This window comes from Ictalurus punctatus, chromosome 27 (assembly GCF_001660625.3).
Source record: "Ictalurus punctatus breed USDA103 chromosome 27, Coco_2.0, whole genome shotgun sequence".
NCBI classification, from domain to species: domain Eukaryota; kingdom Metazoa; phylum Chordata; class Actinopteri; order Siluriformes; family Ictaluridae; genus Ictalurus; species Ictalurus punctatus.
In genome coordinates this window covers 6,965,001-6,983,583 of record NC_030442.2, presented here as the reverse complement: position 1 = coordinate 6,983,583, position 18,583 = coordinate 6,965,001, and the positions used below count along the sequence as shown (strand labels likewise).

General features: G+C 42.2%; 2 protein-coding genes across 2 annotated transcripts in view; one reads left to right on the top strand and one right to left on the bottom strand.

The window, feature by feature from the left end:
• Positions 1 to 818: 818 nt before the first annotated feature.
• cdt1 (chromatin licensing and DNA replication factor 1) lies at positions 819 to 7,872 on the bottom strand. Its single transcript, XM_017459243.3, has 10 exons — positions 7,198 to 7,872; positions 6,153 to 6,266; positions 5,821 to 6,059; positions 4,362 to 4,556; positions 3,590 to 3,735; positions 3,394 to 3,494; positions 2,919 to 3,107; positions 2,008 to 2,151; positions 1,586 to 1,787; positions 819 to 1,295 (listed from the first exon to the last, which is right to left on the bottom strand). The coding sequence occupies exons 1-10, from the start codon at positions 7,720 to 7,722 to the stop codon at positions 1,132 to 1,134; spliced, it is 2,019 nt and encodes a 672-aa protein (XP_017314732.1). The 5' UTR covers positions 7,723 to 7,872; the 3' UTR covers positions 819 to 1,131.
• Positions 7,873 to 10,210: 2,338 nt separating this feature from the next.
• piezo1 (piezo-type mechanosensitive ion channel component 1) overlaps positions 10,211 to 18,583 on the top strand; it is a 125,774-nt gene continuing 117,401 nt past the window's right edge. Inside the window, exon 1 of the mRNA XM_017458497.3 lies at positions 10,211 to 10,841. Coding sequence (XP_017313986.1) covers positions 10,778 to 10,841 — 64 coding nt within the window. The 5' untranslated portion in view covers positions 10,211 to 10,777. The remainder of the gene's footprint in view (positions 10,842 to 18,583) is intronic.

Sequence of the window (18,583 nt, the reverse complement as noted above, 5' to 3'; positions counted from 1 at the left end):
TAAAGTCTGAAAGATGGATGTCGGTTATTTTGACTCCCTTCCAAGCCAGTAAAAATATTTAATCTAACATTTGACATTAATAATAAATCATGCACCAATCTTCCATCACCTGAGGCATTTGTTTACATCTTTCAGCTGTGCACAGACTGACTGGTCCACCCTGCGTTTACAGAGTGCCGTTTGTTTTTTTATAATTGAATGTTTTAATTTTTTTTTTTTTTTTTTTAAAAGACAATTGAATGTGCATATAATAAATGTGCAGTGATCCATGCAAATTGTGATCAAGTCGAGATTTACATTTGTTAACAGATTTAAATGCTCAAACAATTTATGAATAAATTCTTTTGTATCCAGTTGAAGCGACTGACCCATTGTCAATTGATTACCCGACGAGAGCAGTGCAGCAGAGCTTTAGTCCTTTGATGTGGTGAGAGCTGGACAGATTAATCAATTAACACCATACATCAGTAACTGGCAAAACTGCATCTCTGCCACAACTCGGCTGCGGTGGATTCTGGAGTGCAGCGTTTACACTTGATCTCTCACTAATGAACGTTCCTGGAAAATTTAAGACAAGAAGCTTGTGCTGTTTGGTTTTTAGGAGCCAACAGGGGTGCTTATACCCTTTTGCTCGAGATTGCCTTGATACTGCTGAAATTAACAAGCAGAGTGCTTCAGGGTGGACGTTTCCTTTAACTACAGCGTGTGTGGAACGTCCCAGGTAAGCAGCACATGCTGCACCAAGAAACACTATTGAATGTGTGAGTAATTCAAACCATCAGTCATTTTTCACAGATTAAAAGACTGAGAACCACGTGTTCAATTTAGCTCGTTTATTGGACATTAACGCAGCTCAAGACTAGTTCTCTGACCTGCTGCTGCTGCTGTACAGCGAACGTACGTATGTAACAGCTCGACGTGCACCTCCCTAATACAAACATTCACAAGCCTAAAATGCACAGCCACCGTAACGTCAACTCAATGTTCCATTTCAAAGAAAAAAGAAAAACACACAAACTTCTATATTCTGTTGTAAAACATTCCTGTCACAGACCAGTGTCTGGAGAAAGTCACAGTCCAAAGATTAAAAATATTGCACGTCATTCCAACAAGTCCAACATACGCACACGCTCAGAGTCGCTCCTCTTCCTTCATCTTCTGATTCAGTTTCTCCAAAACCAGGTTCATGTTAGTGTTCTTGTTCAGCTTGAGGTAAAAATCCTTTCTGATGGGATGCAGCGTGAGCCACTCTGGAGCCAACTCCACCAGCAAACGGATGTGTTTCTCCATTTCCCCTAAACACAGAGCAATGGCTTTTAGTTCAAAATAATTCACAATCAAACCAAATTGTTAATATCCTGAGCACCAATTTCCCCCCCTTTACGTAAATGTCATGAATGACTCGACATGTTGAGTGTATTTTTAACGTAAGCAGTGTAAACATGCCCCGTAAGGCTTTTCATTTGTGTCCATGTTGATGCTTTGTGTCAAAATGGTTTTCGGCACAAGACAACCCAAGACTGTTTGATATACATTTTATGTACTGGAGAGCAGCGTCTCTGTTGGACGGGTCACACATGCTCACCTGCACTGAGAGAAGAGCGATAGCTGGCGATCATGCGATTACAGGCCAGCTCCATGATCAAGGCTGGCTTCTTCTCTGCTATGAAGACATTTCTCAGAATCCTGGCCATCTCTGGCAGGCGTGACATCATCCCCAGACGCGCTTCCTGTTCGGGATTCCGCGTCATTGCTGCTTGCAGTTTCTGAGCCTCTTTAGCTCGGATCTAAGCAAGAAAGTAGAGGAAAATTGTGTTTATTTATTTATTATAAGGCAGGAAAGTTCTCTCTCGAACACTATAACAATGGGTTTAAGGCGAGATATCAAAGATTTTGAATATAAAACCTGTTAGTTTAATGGTTGGAACAAAAACAACCACACCAGCCAGTTTTAACTTGAATAAAGTGAACCATGGCCGTACGAGGCATGGAGATTTAAATGCCTACCCTCTCCAGCAGAGACTGGGACACTCCTTTGAGGGCACTGGAGGTCTGGATGGGCATCACAGCTGGTTTTACTGGTGTCTCGCTCGCTTTTGAACAAGCTGCCTCTGCTGTTTTTAAGGCCATGTTAGCCAAAGCCTTCTCCATCTGAAAGAGTCGGACATTTTAATAAGCCACACCTGAGCACGGAGCAGGAAAACGGCAAAGAAATCCTTCACATTAATTACTTGCATACAAAGTACTGTGAAAAAGTATTTGCCCCATCCTTATTTCTTCTGCTTTTTGTGTACATCTCATACTAAATAGCTTCAGAAATTAAAACAAAATCTAAGGCAACCCGAGTAAACACAAAATACACTTTTCAAATGATAATTTTAAAGTTATCCAATACCAACTGGGCCTGTGTGAAAATGTATTTGCCCCCATAGTTATTAATTCCCCAAATCTGTGAAACTGCATTCACGATGGTGTTCAGCTGGACTAGACACAACCAGGCCTGATTACTGCAAACCCTGTTCGATCAAATCTACACTGAAATAGAACTTTTTCAACAGCATGAAGGTGGTTAAAATGTCTTACTGAGTAATACACAATGCCAAAATTGAAGGAAATTCCAGAAATGAAGCAGAAGAAATCAGGTAAATACTTTCACGGCACTGTACATGCAATTTCAGGAATGGTCACTCTTAAATACGTAAAGACGTACAAGACACGAGGCGTGTTTGTAAATGAGTGATGAAACTGAATCTAATGCCATAATTTGTTTTTCTGTGGTATAACAATGAAATGTAATGGGGAATACATTATAAGTTAAACCATAAGCCAACGACCAACACGCAGAAGCTGGATGTCGTGATGTAGACACGCAGTCTCTTGCTCCAGACTGCTGATGGTTCTGATTCTCCTGCATTTACCTTAGGGGTCATGAGGGAGCGAGCTCTGTCCAACACTTCCTGAGCAGTGGTGAGTTTCTCCGTCTGTGGAGGCTGAGGCAAGTCGCTGGGCAGGATGTTGGGCACCTCGTCCACGTTGAATTTGGGATGCCAGCGGGTTAGTTTATCATCAGGGACCACTAAAGGAGGGCTCAACGAAGCTAGGAACACCTGCAGGACAGACCAGAGATGTCAATATACATTCAGGTTTTTATAAAAAAGCAGTCAAATTTAATATACACTGACAATTTTAAAAGATCCCCAGTTTATATTGTATTTCATGAATGACCATTAGTGAAGGGGGGGATTAAATAAGCACTTCAATTTTTCCATTTAAGGACTTCAGGACTCTATGGTTTAGTTCAGACAGCAAAACTAACTCTGTTTTTATAGCGTTCTTTACACACAGCTTTATTTTATTCAAGGAGAAGTGAATATACACAAACGCAGTGCTAACCTTATGGTGTCCCTTCACGATTTCCAGCAGGTTCTGATGAAACGCGCGTCTTCTCTCCAGCAGACGAGTAGCCGACAGGACGGGGCGGGCGCCGTTTGTTTCTGCAGCAAACCAAAAGCTCTTGAGTAAAAGATTCATGTGTGCAATAGAGCCGGGCTTAAATAGATTTTAAAAGCAGATACTACGAGGTAGTCACCTTCTTCGATGAGCGGCTCCACAGTGAGTTGGTAGGTGGATTTCTTCACTGTAGCGCTGAAGGTCGGGATGTTTTTCTCCTGCCTTAAGGTGTAGGCGGATGGGTACACCGTCTTAATCTGTCCTACGTGAGACTCTTCAAAACGCCTGAAGACGACAAGAACAAGAAATTCATCTCTTACTCTTGAATTCTCGAATCTGACTGGTTAGAAGCAGTTGGTTTGTTTATTTATGGCGGATCGGTTCTGACAGTAGTGCCGTCTGTAAGGCAACTCACAGGTTTGAGTTAACATCCTTGTTCCTTTCAACAGAAACGACTCATTCACAGGGACACGTATGGCGAGCGCTCCGTGTTGTCCAAGACTACTAATAAATGGATTAAACGTTTGCTCTAAATGAACGAAGAACAACGTATAATCTGTGGAGTTTTCCGCAAGGATATGTTTTTAATATTTATGGAAGGAGTCTCCAGTGTCAGCGCTTTGTAGCAGTAAGTTTCAGGACAAGACTGCGCACTCTCTACGTTCTCCAACATGACCATCTGAGGGGTATTTGTTTGTGACTGACCCTTGCGTTGAACTCAGTAGGAGCCTGGCTCGTAGGGAGCATTTTTGACATCATTTGCCTCGTTGTAAAAAATCTGTTCTGTTCTGACATAATTTCATCGAACAAAATAAAACAAATAAAAAGTGCTAGTAGGTAGACTTGAAAATGGAGAGCAGGGGTGACCTAATATTCCCTTTAAAACATACTAAATGAAAAAAGTCACTCACTTGTGCATCATGTCCTGGACTCCTTGTTTGACTTTGGCGAAGGTGACGGTTTCCAAGCGGTTGAAGAGCATGCCGACGATGGTGTCCATACTGCGGAACATTTCTGCTAAAACCTTGTATTTGAAGGGCAGGGTGAGGCCAGGGGGAACGTCCTGAGCTAGTGTGTGGTAGCGCTGATAAGCAGGAAGCTTCTCACTGAAATGGGGAAAAGCACCAACAAATGTGTGAACGATAAAGCGACAAAAATATGATGTGACCTGGCGGATGATCCAGTAAACAGAGTTCTGTATTGTTCTTTTAATTCCTTGCCAGCACCAGTCGCTATTTTCACGGCAAGATCGACGTAAATAAAATAGGACGTTCAAGAAAATCTTATTTCGAGCAATTGAACCACATCAATAAAAACTAAGATCCTAAAATTTAATACTGACTACGTTTACATGGGCAGCAGTAATCTAATTATGGACCTTACTCTGAGTAAGATAATATTGTGATTAAGGTGTTTGCACGAGTCGCTTTTAGAATACTCCCGTCATGTTCCCGTTTTACACGTTATAGAACATGATTAGATTAACAGCCCGCGTCATTACGTCACCGCGCCACGCCGTCCGACGTCCCTCCAGAATTTCACGTATCAACATACAGTTGGTCTTCGTTATGGTCCCGTATACAGTTCTGGGTGTTTTTATTACATTTTTTACGAACGCTTTAAGTGTGGTTAATTATTTGTCATGCTGTACTCGCAAATAGAGGACCGCTTGAAGCCGTGGGCTGCGTCCCAAACTGCATACTTGCCGTCTATATAGTAGCCGAGATACATGTATTTTTCGCCACTACAGGCCTATAGTAGGCAAGTACGCGGTTTGGGACGCAGCCGTGCTCTCTTGTTCGCCGTAAAACAGTTGAGCTCTGCCGTGTGTGATCGTGTCCTGTCACGAAATGCGGTGAAAACTCACACGACGTTAATAGTGTGATTAAGGTGTTTACGTGTCTGTAATGCACGTCAATAATGCGACTAAAACAGGAGTACTCCACATGTCTTAATTCGATTTGTGTTTACTTCGAGTGTGAGCTTAATCGGATTAAGGTAATTAAAAATTGCTGTTCACATGCTAGTTTCTCAATCAGAGTATCGTCTTAATCGGGTTCATATCAGATTATTGTTGTCTATGTAAACGCACTGACTGGCTAAAACTTCTTTAAAAAAAGAAGAAAAAAAAAAGTTTCCTGGTGAGACATTTTGGCTGTTTTTAACACTACACAACTCTTCTATTCAGGACAGTCCAGTAAAATATACTTAACAGCCGGTCATTCTAATCTTACACCATTCAGAGTAGGAACGCATGTGTGAATCTTCAACGCCCGATCCCAACAGCATGAGTTATACTGGGGATTTTGTCCTGGACAGCAGTTCCACACAAACCAGGTGCATAATGTACATGTGACTGTAAATACTTACCCTTCATCCACTTTGTGGTCATGTGTCAGTTCCTCTCTGATTCTCTCCTCCTCAACCACTCTCCCCTCCTTCCTCTGCTGTGCTCTGGCTGCTAGCTCCCTGGTGCTGTCCAGTCGGGCTTTGAGCTCAGCGAGAGTAGACACGGGTGCCGGGGTTGGCGAGCTCGCCGCTTCAGCCTGTCCTTTTAGCTTCTGCAGACGAGCCTTCAGCGAAGCCACGTCCTCTCTGGAGAACGTTTTCTGGAAGATGTCAGAGACACAGCGGCTGATTAGGACACATCATCGGACCGGAGAACAAAACCTCATGGTTACAGCAGAGTGTCTGCAGAGTACCTTGTTCGGCTGGTGGGGCTGCTTAAGAGTGCTCACTTTGTTCACAGGTGAGTCTTTTGTCCCGTGTTCAACTACATCGGTTGAACCTTTACAGGTGGGTGTACCGGCCGGTGCCTGCATGCAAACATCACAAGTGTCATCAGTGAGGTTTCCGATCATCTGAGCAATTTCACTAGGTATTTACTAATCCAGCTCTCTCACGGTAACGTACTAATACAGTGTTCTGGTTAAAGGTGACGTGTTGGAGTACATAACGAGTACTCGCTGAACACTAACTGGTTTCTACTGCTGATACAAGAGTACTACAATGGTTAGAAAATAAGCAGATCTAAATCCTGTTAGCTATTAGAGACTCCTCCACATCTGGCTAACATCAGCACATTCTATTAGTTTTTTTAAAAGTGTTTAAAAGTACTTATTGCTAAATAAACCCGTATAAGCTATTTAACAATATTTACACTGTCCATGTTTGAGTTTGATATCACTGCTGTGTATTAACTTGAGAAGAGGTTTTCGTTTTAAACAGAGAGTTGTACACTTGGTTCTTACACGTTGTTAGAGAGGAGTTCATTCTGCAGGACAAAATATCGCGATACTACACAAGATCACGGATTGATTCATTCATTACATTTCGGGCCAGAGAAACAAACAAACAAAAACTACTGTAGCACAGTGGAATATAAAAACGCTCATTTAACCCTCCTATTATGTTTGGAAATAAAGTTACCTCCATTATGTAATGGGTCAAAATGACTTGCACTGTTTAAACTCACCCCAAAACATCAAAGAACAGTTTAAAACAGTAAACCCTGTCCGAGACTAACCATAAGAATAAATATTTACATACAATTAACTTAAATGAGGAAATGTCAAAGAATTGAAGAGAAAGAGAGATTAACCAGTGTTTCAGACATCTCAGAATGACCCATAACATAATAAAAGTAAAGTCTGATCCAACAATAGAAGAGAAGTTAGCATTAGCATGTGCATTAGCGCGCGCGCGCTGTGCATGTAAATAGAGATGTGTTATGCGCGCGAGCTTTACTTCAGTTTCCCCGTGTTTAAAGAGCACGAGCTTCTTCCTCGCGGTCCTCCTCTCCCCAGCCTCCACACTCCTGGCGGTGTTTGGTTCCTTCGTGGCTGTGACCCGGAGCCGTTTTTTAGCCGTGCTGTGCTGCTCGGTGGCGGAGGAGAACACGGCCGAGCAGAGATCAAACTCCGCCTGGGTGGAAGTCCTCTTCGGGGTCCGGGGACTGTCGGGCGGCCCGGGTTTACCCGAGCTCCGGGACTCCGCGCTGCCCTCCGCATGATCAGGCGCAGACACGGCCTCGTCGATCACCCTGAGGAACTCCTCCTGGACGGATCTGAGCTGCTCGCGGTCCTCCTGCACGGCCCTGGGCGCTGTGTGCGCGGTGCTGCTGCTCCTCGGCCTCGGCCCTGCTGTGGGCAGGTTGGGCTCCGGCACCACTCGGTCCTCAGAGCTCGGCTTTCGGGATTTCGATCGCAGTGTCCGATCTACACCTCCTCTCTTAGACTGTGAAAAATATTCAGTGACTCGAGTTTGAGCCATGCTTGCAAAACTAAACTGAACTGAACTGAACTGAACTGAACTAAATAAACTCCTGCAGCCCCAGTTAATGAAACCTGTCTTTAAAAACCTCCGCGAACTGACGCGGCGGCGCTTTGAACAAACTTCCGCCCCGCGCGCGCATCCTCTATAAACTTTCCCGCGAAATGGTACCACGTGCCCTTTGCAGGCGGGGCTGAAAACGTAGCACTCCCCGCTCCGAGCACTCCAATTGGTTAGCTCATTGATCAAACAGCAAGCACGCGTACGTGATTGGACACGACGTCAACGTTGCAACGTGACCACCAAATGGTTTTCTGTTTATAATGCGTTTACATAGAGAGTAGGGAGCCACTTGAGATTCACCCCACATTTCTTTTTCATTTAACTAAAGATAAATAATTAAACAAACCATATAAAACAGTAAAACATAACTCGTTTATGGAATTGTGCCTACATGTGCATGTACATCTAAAATATATTCTAAATAACGTGTATAAATTCGTGGTGCCTAATGCTCATATTTGTAAATGACAAAAAGAAAAAAAAAAGGCAAAAGTGTGAAATACAGTAAGTATCAGTAACAGTTCTATAACTGCTCTCACAGACAGTATAGAAAGTCTGACTGCGATACAAACACCACTGCTGACTATATACACTCACTCTTTACAACAGAAAAGCATCTCAGCATCAAAGCACAAAAATCTATCCTTGAGCTGGATGGGCTACAACAGGAGGAGACCACATGAGAGTCCACTCCTGTTTAGCCAAGAACAAGAATCTGAGGCTATCATGGGTACAGACTCAGTCACACTGAACAGGAGCCCACTTGGGCTTTTTCCAGTCTTCATCTGTCCAGTTTGGGTAAGTCTGTGCTCATGAATTTTGTTATTAACAGACAGGAGTGGAACCCAAAGTGTTCTTCAGCTGTTGTAACCCATCTACCTCGAGGTTTGATGCTTTGTGTTTTGATGCTTTGTGCTTTTCTGCTCACCAAGGCTGTAAACAACAAAAAAATATTATTTGAGTCACTATATCCTTCCTGGCAGCTCAAACCAGTCTGGTCATTTTCCTCTGACCTCTCTCATCAACAAGATGTTTCCACCCAGAGAACTGTCACTCACTCACTCACTCAGTCACTCACTCAGTGTTTTTTTTTTTTTTTTTTTTTTTGCAACACCCTGTGTAAACTCTAGAGATTGTGTTGTGTGTGAAAATCCCAGTAGATCAGCAGTTTCTGAAATACTCAATCTGGTACCAACAACCATGCCACAGTTAAAATCACAGAGATCACACTTTTCCCCTATTCTGATGTTTGATGTGAACATTAACTGTAGCTCTTGACCTGTATCTGCATGATGTTTTGAATTGATTGTGCTGTTGCCATATGATTAGCTGATTAGATAACTGCATGCATGCACAAGTGTACAGGTGTTCCTATTAAAGTGGACGGTTTGTGTATTGCATTCAACATACATGGTGTATGTTTCACCACCAGGGGGCGCCACTACACCGCAATAAATGATATGACATGAATTTATTAAAACAGACTAGGACCATAAAGTTTTTGGAGGAATGTGTTGAGTTTATAACTGTTTAAGGACACTTAAGAGCATGTGATTCATCCGGAGCTAAACGAATAGAGCATTGGGTCAGAGCAAACATAGAGCATATTTACACGTGACGTCACACACCTTTTAGCAGTTTCCTTGCTGTCATGTTGCAATAGGAATAATTATGGAAATAGTGGAAAGGCTAAAACAGGGCTGTTCAGTTACGTTGGATATGTTTTATACTGCAAAAAAACTGAGGTTTACTTAAAACTCAAATTAAAATATATTAAGGCTTCTAAACGTTTCCTAACTTTTTTTTTTTTTTTTTTTTTTTTGCAACTGAGGCTGAAAGAAATGTCTTCTTTTACTTCCTTGTACAGGTGAACAAGGTGAACTTTTACGTCATCAGTTTACAGGTCTACTAATTTCCGCCTACATTTACAACATGTAGACAAAAAAGCACTGACTTAATAAACATAGTATTTAAAGCGGTAGTATACGGTTTTGGAACGTAGCTATGGTGACGGTGGTTATGACTCACTGATTCGAGTCGTAGTTTGATTCTTTTTGCTTTATCGTTTAGACAAAAAGAAATAACCAGAATTATATTATAGGCTACAATTCCGACCCCGATGACATTGTTTGATCACATTTCTAAAGAATAATAATAATAATAATATGATTTTTAATATTAAAGCAACATTTAAACAATAGCATTCACTGTAAACATAGTAAAGGTACCTTCAATGATACAAAGGGTGGGGCATTAGTTCCAGACTTGTGCAGTTTTAATGGCAGTAAATGTTTAGTAAACTTTCTAGAGAGTGCAATACAATACTGTCTAAAGGTCAAGTACGATAGACAACAGAGCAGAAAGTAAATCATCAGCGTTAAACCTGGATGAAGATCGCGAATCGGTTCTCTGGATCGATTCAATTAAAAGAGTCGTTCGAACAGAAATGACTCGCTTGTGCGCGAGACTCCACGTTTTTCTCTTCTCTCAGCTCTGAGTTTACTTTCCGCCGCGCGGGATTAATTTAAAAATAAACTGCCAGGACGAAGGACACTGAACTCCTGAAAACTTCTCCTGGGAAGTGTTCACCGTTGGTTTTTGTGTCAAAACTTTGCGTTCCTGTCAAACATTTAGTTGTTTCGAAGAGAAAGAAAGCTGAAGAAAGTTTGAACACGGGTGAATTACTCATTTTCTCCCACAGAGACCTGGAGGGAAGGGAAGGGACTGGTTCACGCGCCTGCTCTTCACTGACTAACTTTCATTTGGGATTATTTTTGGACGCTTTTTGGAGACTTTACACTCTTTCCACGCCTTGTGGACGTCTGACAGGTGGTGGTGTTAAACCAGTTGAAGTGGAGAAAACTCAGGAAAAGCAGGATGTAGGCTGGAGAGCAGGCGGGATGTGTGGATGGAGACTGTGAGACAGCATGAGTTCTGGTCTGGGTTCTGGTTTCGGTTCTGGTCTGAGGAGTGTATGCTCCTGTAGGCTGTGATGGAGCTGCAGGCGATCTGTGGCCTGCTCTACTGCTTTCTGCTGCCCTCTGCACTGCTGGCAGGTAACGTGTCATGTCTTCAGCTCATCTACACTAAACTTCATCAGCTTCATTTGCATGATTAATAGCAGCAGGTTGGTGAGATGATGTGCTCACATGATGACCAGGTTTAGTAGAGCAGCAAGAGATCAGCAGACTGGAATTGATCCAGAATCACAAATGGGCAAACTTGATTTGTAAGCCTCAGTAACATTATGGCTTCTCAACCTAATTTGGAGTCGAAAATACATCAACACTTTTACTCAGGTAAAGCTTTACGCACACCTGAACACACCTTACTAGGTAAAAGATATATTCTAAAGCTGTAGGCTTGGAGGTACCACGCCATAGACAAGGATTGGTACAGTTCTCTGTTTCTGAGAGGTTCTCCAATTTTATATATTTTATATATAATATCCCATACTTATAATATGGATTTGTTGAGTGTGCAGTAAATAAGGAGACTCGTGAGGATTAAGGTTCCTCAATTACGCCCCCCCCCCCAAAAAAAAATTAAATATATATATATAAACACACTACCAGTTAAACGTACACACTCGTCCCCCCCCCCCCCCCCCCCCCATATTTTATAATAATAATAATAATAAAGTCGTCAAAATTCTGAGTACTACAAATGGAACTATGGGAATTTTGTTGTGATTAAAAATCCAAAATAAATCCAAATAATTTCGTATTGAGCATATTCAAAGTAGACCCTCTTTTTGCCTAGAATTTCAGAAATGTTTTCTTGGCATCCTCTCGACTGGTTTCTCGAGGATTCTCTCTGAGATGATTTCTAAACCGTATTAAAGGAGTTCACACTGGCACTGGACTCTTACTGGCTGCTTTTCTGGATATTTCTCTACAAGTCATACGTTTGGTTAGTTTTCTGATGAATATGTCGGCACGATTCTATTTTTGTCTACAACACCGATTTCAAACATTTTAATCACACACCTTCAGATCAAAAGCTTTTTAAGATCATGAGAAACATTTCAGTCTCCAAGACCGCTTATGTGAAGGGTGAATGACGGCTTAGTGATTATCACGTTCGCCTTGCCTTGGGGGTTTGAATCCCCTGAGTTCTCCCCGTGCTTCGGGGGTTTCCTCCGTGTACTCTGTCTTCCTCCCCCAGTGCAAAGATATGCATTTTAGGCTGATTGGCATTTCCAAATTGTCTATAGTGTGTGTGTGTGTGTGTGTGAGAGAGAGATTGTGTCCTGCAATGGGCTGGCACCCTGTTCAGAGTGTCCCCTGTCTTATGCCCAGAGTTCCCTGGGATAGGATCCAGGCTCCCCGTGACCCTGTGTAGGATAAGCAGTACAGAAAATGGCTCTTTGGATGATAATAATAATAATAATAATAATAATAATAATAATAAGGTACTACATGGGTTAATTTGTATTTCCCAGCAGGGTTCTTGAGCAGCTTTGAAACGTCTAAAAGTGTAGAATGTAAAGGTACTCATTCCTAAAGCTTTATGGACGTTCAGGGAAAAAGTATAATATATAAAACTAATTACACACTCTAAGGTTAGTTGTCTTTAGACATTCCCTTATTTTCTGCGCAAACACAGTGTTTTTATTTTTATTTTTTGCCCCCTTTTCCTTATACACTTACTCTCTAGCGGGAAAGACACAAGCAACCGAATGTAGAAAGTTGGAAAAAACCCCAAAATCAAACGGGGACCGCTCTAGAACCCTGACCAAACTACAGTGTAAATAAAGAACCATAAACGTGGCCCTTGGAGTCCAACAATTCCTCTGAAACTCACAGCTGTCAGTGATTGATTTAGGAATATAAATAATAAACAATATAATATCATCCATCTATATCTATCTATCTAGCTATCTATATATATATGTGTGTGTGTGTGTGTGTGTGTATATGTATGTATGTGTATATATGTGTGTGTGTGTGTGTTTATATGTATACAAATAAAGGAATATAAATATATATCTTTAAATAAGTGCATAAAAATGCCATTTAAAAGGCCCTATGTTGTGTTAATGCTGAACAGCTCTGCCCTTAAATGAGCGTGATTGATTGATTGATTGATCGATTGATTAATGATCTAACGCTTCTTCTCGGTTTTGCCTTCTTACCAGTTTCTGAGCGTGAGAACTAACACGTGGGCAAATTAAATCATCCTGGCTCAGGGTTTGTGAAGTGGGTGTTAAAAGGAGTGTTTAATGCTGTTTTGTTGTTTGTTTTCCATTGAACTGGTTTCAGCCAGTCACATGATCAATGCTTTAGGCTACACTGAAGTGAGTTTACACACAGTGGAAGGACCGGTTCGATCAAATCATCTTACAGATTAATCATTTACTGTCTCGTAGCTGGGGGGCACGACTTCACAAGCAGACCATTATTTATGCAAATGCAGCTGTTTGGAAAGGCCACGCGACGACGTGCTGTTTAACTGATTTCAAGACGTCGTGGTTAACACCCGGTTGCAGGTCGTTGTGTTATCGTGAGTCTCGTACACGGTGGCGGAGCGTGTATCCTGCTGTGACTCGATGCAGTTAGAACAAAGTCTCCTTCCATTTCTTTCCATCCTGTAATTAAGGGCACTTAAAATACAGCATGACGTACATTATTCTTCAGGAAGGTTTAACGTAAGTATCAGTACCATCTCGATGTTCATCGCCCGTATTCGTATGTATGCTCTCGTCGCCTCAGCGTTAATCTGTATAACAGGGTAGAAGACGTACACGGCTTTGGGAACGTCGGTGAAATGACGGGGATGAGTCCAGGATCAGGATGTTAAAGCAAGGTCCAGTTATGACGGCAGTTACAGACACGATGGACATGGAAATCATTTTCAGCTGCTTTTGTTAGAGTTGTAGTTTTGGTATAGTTGAAAACAAATGATATGCCAAATTGTCTGGACGCTTGAATGAAATGGCATTAATTAAAGGTAATGCAACTGACACAAATGCACTAAAGCTTAAAAACTGACACGTATGAGTTAAAGTTTAAAATATATTTCGTGCCAGTGGCACATTACTTTTAATTAATGGCATTTAATTAGAGCGTCCAGACAATTTGACATATAATTTTATATATATATATATATGTATATGTCACTTGCGTCTAACTGCACCTAGGAAAAGTGTGGATTATACAATACAAAATGTTTCTTTATGTATTTTGTGTGTAAGGGATAATATAGAATTAAAAAAGCTCTAATGGCTCCAGTAAATAATAAATATGATTTGCCTAACATCTAATATCTGAATTATCCTTTTATACTATTCATACAAATGAATACTAATTATAAGAAGTTGTCCCTGTTTCGTCCTCGGGGACGTCCGAAGGGTTAACGAGTGCGTTTATTCCATCGGCTTTAAAGACTTTTCACTTCCTCTAAAAACAGATAACTGTTATGAAGTCTTTTCGTACTACGCTTTGCTCTGTGGGTGTCTCTTTATTCTTTGTTTTAAATATTGCTGCACGTGAGATGTTTGTAGTGATTCACTGATCGGTTGATTGTTGTCGCTGATATCGTGCGCATGCAAGCTTGGGGGGTAACGTGTAACGGCGTCACGTAACCAGGATCCGGAAAACTGGTAACCGTAACGTCTTCCAGACACGACACGACTTTGATAGACGTCGGGTTGTGGCGGCGTTCGTATTACACAGCCGTCTGTCTCGGGCAGCAAGGACTGGCTCATCTGCAGAAGGACTTGGAACACAGAGAAGTGCCTGCTGGTGTATGTTGTTTCATACTCGTTTAAATTGTTGGAAAACGTTGCATGCTGGTTGATGTTCTGTTGCAGGTACATCAGGACTCCTCCCACCGAAACTTCCCGGGCTGTGCCCACGTTTCTTGCTCTCTGATTGGCTGTAGGTCAACGCTGTGGTTCTATTCAGGCAAGACACATTGGACATTATGCGATTTGGAATTGCAGACAGGTCTGGATATTGAACATGTCGGATATCTCGCCGACGCGTCGGCGCTTCTCTCAGATCAGCGTCTTTGATTGTTCGTACATCGCGTTCATCGCTCACGGGAGTGAGCTCTGATTTGCTCACGATTTGGGGCTTTTGTAGACGATCTCCACAAGACTGTCGGCATAATCCGTTACAGTCACGTCAAAACACTAAATAATCAGATTATAGGTGCGTTTTTGTGGGAAAAAAAGGAATACTATCAGGATTACGTTTTTTTTTTTTTTTCTTTTCCATTTAAAACCAAATAAAATACATTTTTTGACACTTAACGCAGTATAGACAGCTGCTTGCAAAGTTAATTTGGGAGAAATGAACACACATCGTCTCTGAAATGCTTTTGTGACGTAATGTTCCCCGCTTCAGGGACAGCGTTCTTTTATTTAATTAATTAATTAATCGATTGATTGATTAACATCCAAGCATCGAACATCTTTTTAAACTCTAAATAAAAGTTTTTTAGGTCGTCCTGCTTTTCTCTTGACTTCATTTACACACGTGACCTTGGAGTAATCCAAAAATGATCCCGGTTACATTACTTTCATATTGGATTACGTGACTGATGACATTTTTTCTGAAGTAATTTGTAACTGTAACTGAATACATTTTTGAAGTCACCCTCCCCACCCTGTGCGCATGTTAGCACATAATGATATAAGACCACTTCTGGCGTGCCATGATGGTGCTGTTGGAGCTCAGCCGCCGCTGCTGGAAGTTTCTGTCTGGCATGGATCTGTAAGCATTTTACTTCTGGATTCCTGTCGAAGAGAGAACCATTTCTGTACCGGCTTCACAGAGTTCATCCCGGGAGCTCGTACAGTTTAGTCTAATGATCACATTTTCCACGTTCTAGTCCAGTTTTCTCTTCTCGACCAACATTTTCGTCTCTGGGTACAAGGCACGTTTCGAGCAGGGTGGAATAGGACGCACAATACCGCGGATGTATTCTTTCTCAGAAAATCATGCCCTGCTATTTTCTCAGTATGCTAATCGGAGAACGTGGTCGGGGTTAGTCGGTTCCTCTTCTCGTTTTCCGCAGTTGTTCAGCGGCTGTCCAGATTCATCAGCTGCTTTTTTTTTTTTTTTTTTAATCGAGTGCCAGGCTTGCTCTCAGGCTAATGTTAGACTAGAGCGAAGCACGCCGCTCACCATCGCTCCTAGAACACACGCAGTAGCTCTGCTGCTCGTCTCGTATGCCCTAGTTTTGGTGTACGAGTATCATTCTACACTCTTATCACACTGAGCAGACACGCCGCTGTGAGCTGTTTGCACTGTCACCACTGTGACCCTGGAGAAGTTAATGTGGCTATTAACACAAAGCCTGTGGAGCCACGGCTGCTTGGATTCTTCGCTTTTTCTCCTCATTTCTGCTCGTTCATCCAAACCGCTGTCTTTCCGTTCACCGTGAAATTGCTCCGGTCACGTCTCGGTCTGAACCAGCAGCTTTAATTCTGCAGGTATAAATCAACCCACAGCTCGGGCTGCTGACAGGAAGTTGGTGGAACGCGTGGCTTCTGTTGTCACATGGGCATCGTGTGACTTACAGGAAACTGAAGGTGCCTCAAGACACGCAGAAGAGCTCCAAGTTCATAAACACGCACACTGTTGTAGATAAGGCGAAGCACGTGGAGCCACGGCGTCAGCGTGAGGTTCAGTTCTCACTTTTACTGCACGGAAGACCAAAGTGTGCTTCATGGTCTGTTAGAAATCAGAGCCAGTCTGTCACAGTTCGAGTGATAAAACACGTTCATTTCACAAAAATGTAAACATCTCAAATGCCATGGTTATTAAATACATGGTTATTTTAAGTAAGAAAAACAAGATAGTGTTCAGAGCTCGAGCTGGCCTGCATCGCTTCAGCTTCCTAATGAAAACGTCTGCGTTCTTGCATGAAGGAACTGCGGTGTTAAAGTACGTCAGGCTCGGCCGAACGATCTACAAAGCACAGGATTTCTGCAAACATGACCGATTAGAGATCTGAATGTTTCACAAAGACAAGGAACTTTGTTGGCATGTAGCTCACTGAGGCACTTGTTTTTCAGTCGAATTTAGCGCATACGGTCTGAACCTTCTACCCTCTGAAACTATTGGAACGGCAAGGCCAATTCTTTTGTTTTTGCTGTCGACTGAAGACAGTTGGGTTTGAGAGCTAAAGGTGGATATGAAAAGAGAGTTTAGAATTTCAGCTTTTCTTTCCTGGTGTTTATAAGTGGATGTGTTACACAACAGCACATTTTGTATCAGACCACGCTGTTTTTAAGTGAGGAAACATACTGGAACTTGTGACTGGCATGTGTTCCTTGTTTCCCAGGTGTGTCCTGTTAGACTGATTTGTTTAAACAATAAATAGCTCTGAACGTCTACTCTTGGTTTTAGTAAGTAAGTAGATTTTATGTATAAAGCACATTTAACACAGCGAAGCTGACCAAAGTGCTGAATACAGTAAAGAAAAGTAAAATAGAAAACTGAATAAAACCAAATAAGGACAGACAGTAGTAAAAATTTTGATTAATAAAAACGCCTGAGAGATGTTTTCAGCCTCTTTTTAAATTTGGTAATTGAAGGTTCAAGGCGGATGTCCGGTGGCAGTTGGGACAGCAGCTGAAAAAGCTCTGTCCCCCTTAGTTTTTAAACAGGATCGAGGGACATACAGAAGAAACCTATCAGATGATCTTAGAAATCTGTTAGATGGATGTGCTGTAAAAAGATCTTTGAGATAAGGAGGAGATTGATCATCAAGAGTTTTAAAGACGAATAACCGAATCTTAAACTGAACCCTAAAATGGACCGGGAGCCATCAGTTAGCCTTCAGTTTCACCTGTGAAGACTGCATCTGTTGTTAAAAAGGATAAACCAACATGAAGGTCAGAGAGCTGTCTATGGGAGAAAAGCAAGCAACCATTTTGAGGATGGGAAAAGAGGGAAAATGCATCAGTGCCATTGCAAAAGCATTTAGCATGGCCAATACAACAACTGAAACAGAAAGCTCCGGTCTACACCAAATGAATCGGCCAAGGAAAACAACAACAGCTGATGAGAGAAACATTTGTGAGATCTGTGAAGTAAAACCCCAAAACAACAGTCAGTGACATCACCAACAACCTCCACAGTGAAGGTCTCACAGTCCACCGTTCGGAGAAGACTTGGAGAGCAGAAATATCGAGGACATACCACAAGATGCAACGCACTCATCAGCAGTAAGCCTGTTTGGACTTCGCAAAGGAATAAAGAAATGAGCCACAAAAGTTTTTGAACCAAGTTGAACCTCTACCAAAGTGATGGAAAGGTCAAAGTGTGGAGAAAGAAAGGATCTGCTCATGATCCAAAACATACAAGCTCATCTGTGAAACATGGTGGAGGTAGCGTCTTGGCTTGGGCTCGCACGGTGGTTTCTGGAGCAGGTTCACTAATCTTTACTGATGATGTAACTCATGATGGTAGAAGCAGAATGAATTCAACACTGTAAATTGTCTGCCAGTTCACAGAGAAATGCATTCGATTTGATCAGGAGGAACTTCATCATGCAGCAGGACAATGATCCAGAACACACTGCCAACTCAACAGAGGACATCATCAAGGGGGAAAAGTGGAAGGTTTTAGACTGGCGGAGTCAATCACCAGACCCAAACCCAATTGAGCAGCACGTCACCTCCTGAAGATGAGACTGAAGGGAGAAACCCCTCAGAACAACGGCTGAAAGAGGCTGTAGTAAAAGCCCGGAAAAGCAGCACACAAGTAGAAATCAACGGTTCGGTGAGGTCAGTGAGTCGCAGGCTTGATGCAGTTATTGCAAGCAAAGGATCTGCAACCAG

Excerpts from the sequence above, each read along its gene's own strand:
- cdt1 (XM_017459243.3), bottom strand. The coding sequence starts at position 7,722 with ATGGCTCAAACTCGAGTCACTGAATATTTTTCACAGTCTAAGAGAGGA. Across the intron at positions 3,495-3,589 it reads GGAGCCGCTCATCGAAGAAG|AAACAAACGGCGCCCGCCCC; the intron begins GTGACTACCTCG and ends GGTTTGCTGCAG. Across the intron at positions 1,788-2,007 it reads CCCAGTCTCTGCTGGAGAGG|ATCCGAGCTAAAGAGGCTCA; the intron begins GTAGGCATTTAA and ends TTTCTTGCTTAG.